We start from the raw sequence: 1,352 nt of genomic DNA on the forward strand, positions 1-1,352 counted from the left end.
TCTCAAAGCCAGCGGGACGCTACAGAAGCACCCGCCTGATCATTTCTCCTCAGGCTTCCGCCCTCCGCCTCCGCCCTCCACGCACAACCGCCGTTGGCTGCGGCGGCGCGAGCTCCGCCTCCCCTCCCGCCCGTTTCCTTGCTCCGCCCCCTGCCTTTGTCGCCTTCGCCGCTCGAGGCGGCCCCGTGGGCGGTCCTCCCCAGTCCGTCCCGCCTTTTCCTCGGGCCCCGCCCCCTGCCTCTAAGCCCCTCCCCCGAGGCGGGCCCCGTTGGGCGTCGGCGCGGCCTAGCCTGGGCCTGGCGAGCAGCTGAGGGGAAGCGCGCAGAGGGGCAGGGAAGGAGGCGGGGCGGGCAGGGAAGGGGGAGGCGGCCGGGAGGCGGCCGGGCGGCGGGAGCACAACCCCGGTGGGCGGCGGCAGCGGCCGTTGCAGCCGTCGCGGGTCCCCCGCTCCTTCTCCCGGCGGCGATGCTGCAGCTACGGGACTCGGTGGAAGGCTCCGGCGAGGCGGCGCTGATGGTCCCGGCGGCCGAGGCCGACGTCCCCTTCACGCCTCCGGGCGACCTGTCGCCTTCGTCGTCCTTGCCGCCCAGGCAGACCCTGCGGCCCCTCAGCGTCCGCAACCCGACCCGCGGAGGACGCCTGAAGGAGTACTTCGTCTTCCGGGTACGGAGGGAACGCCGGGCCGCGTCCTCCTCGTCCTCCATCGGGGGGCCTGACCCCTTTTTTAAAAAATGTATTGAAGAACTATATTACAACCAACAAAAAGGTACATAAATTGTATATAACATCATCTAGTGTTTAAGATAAATTATATCAATTCAATTTATATCTCCTTACATTATATTTTTAGGAGCTGCGGTGGCTCAAGTGGTTAAGAGGCTGAACTGCAGGCTGTGGAAGGTCAGTAGTTCAGCGGTTCAAGACCCCGGTGCCGCAAGACAGGGTGAGCTCCCGTCTCTAGTTCCAGCTCCTGCCAACCTAGCAGTTCGAAAGCAAGAAGTTGCAAGTAGATAAATAGGGACCACTTCGGTGGGAAGGTCACAGCGTTCCGTGCACCTTGGTGTTTAGTCATGCCGGCCACATGACCACGGAAACGTCTTCGGACAGCGCTGGCTCTTCGGCTTGGAAACTGAGATGAGCACCGCAACCCTAGAGTCAGATTCGACTGGCTTTCAAGCAAGGGAACCTTTACCTTGTTCTCCTCCGGCAGAGCTCCTTCTTCACCTTATAGAATGTAGATCGATCACTGGCCGTTCGCCAAGACGCCTAAGTGGAGCTTCCGCTGTCGGTAGTAGTCTGGCCAAAAATGCCAACTGCTAAGGGGGGGGGGGGGGAGAAAGCAGAAGAGGGTG

The 1,352-nt window shown here is 62.2% G+C and overlaps 1 protein-coding gene across 1 annotated transcript in view; it reads left to right on the forward strand.

Annotated features, from left to right (window-relative positions):
• Window positions 1-293: 293 nt before the first annotated feature.
• The window catches only part of TPRG1L (tumor protein p63 regulated 1-like), a 6,927-nt gene continuing 5,868 nt past the window's right edge, over window positions 294-1,352 (forward strand). The window contains exon 1 of the mRNA XM_015405473.1: window positions 294-663. Within this exon, the coding sequence (XP_015260959.1) occupies window positions 466-663 (198 nt within the window). The 5' untranslated portion in view covers window positions 294-465. The remainder of the gene's footprint in view (window positions 664-1,352) is intronic.

Source organism: Gekko japonicus, unplaced genomic scaffold (genome assembly GCF_001447785.1).
Source record: "Gekko japonicus isolate JY-2015 unplaced genomic scaffold, Gekko_japonicus_V1.1 scaffold1889, whole genome shotgun sequence".
In the NCBI taxonomy this organism is placed as follows: Eukaryota; Metazoa; Chordata; class Lepidosauria; order Squamata; family Gekkonidae; genus Gekko; species Gekko japonicus.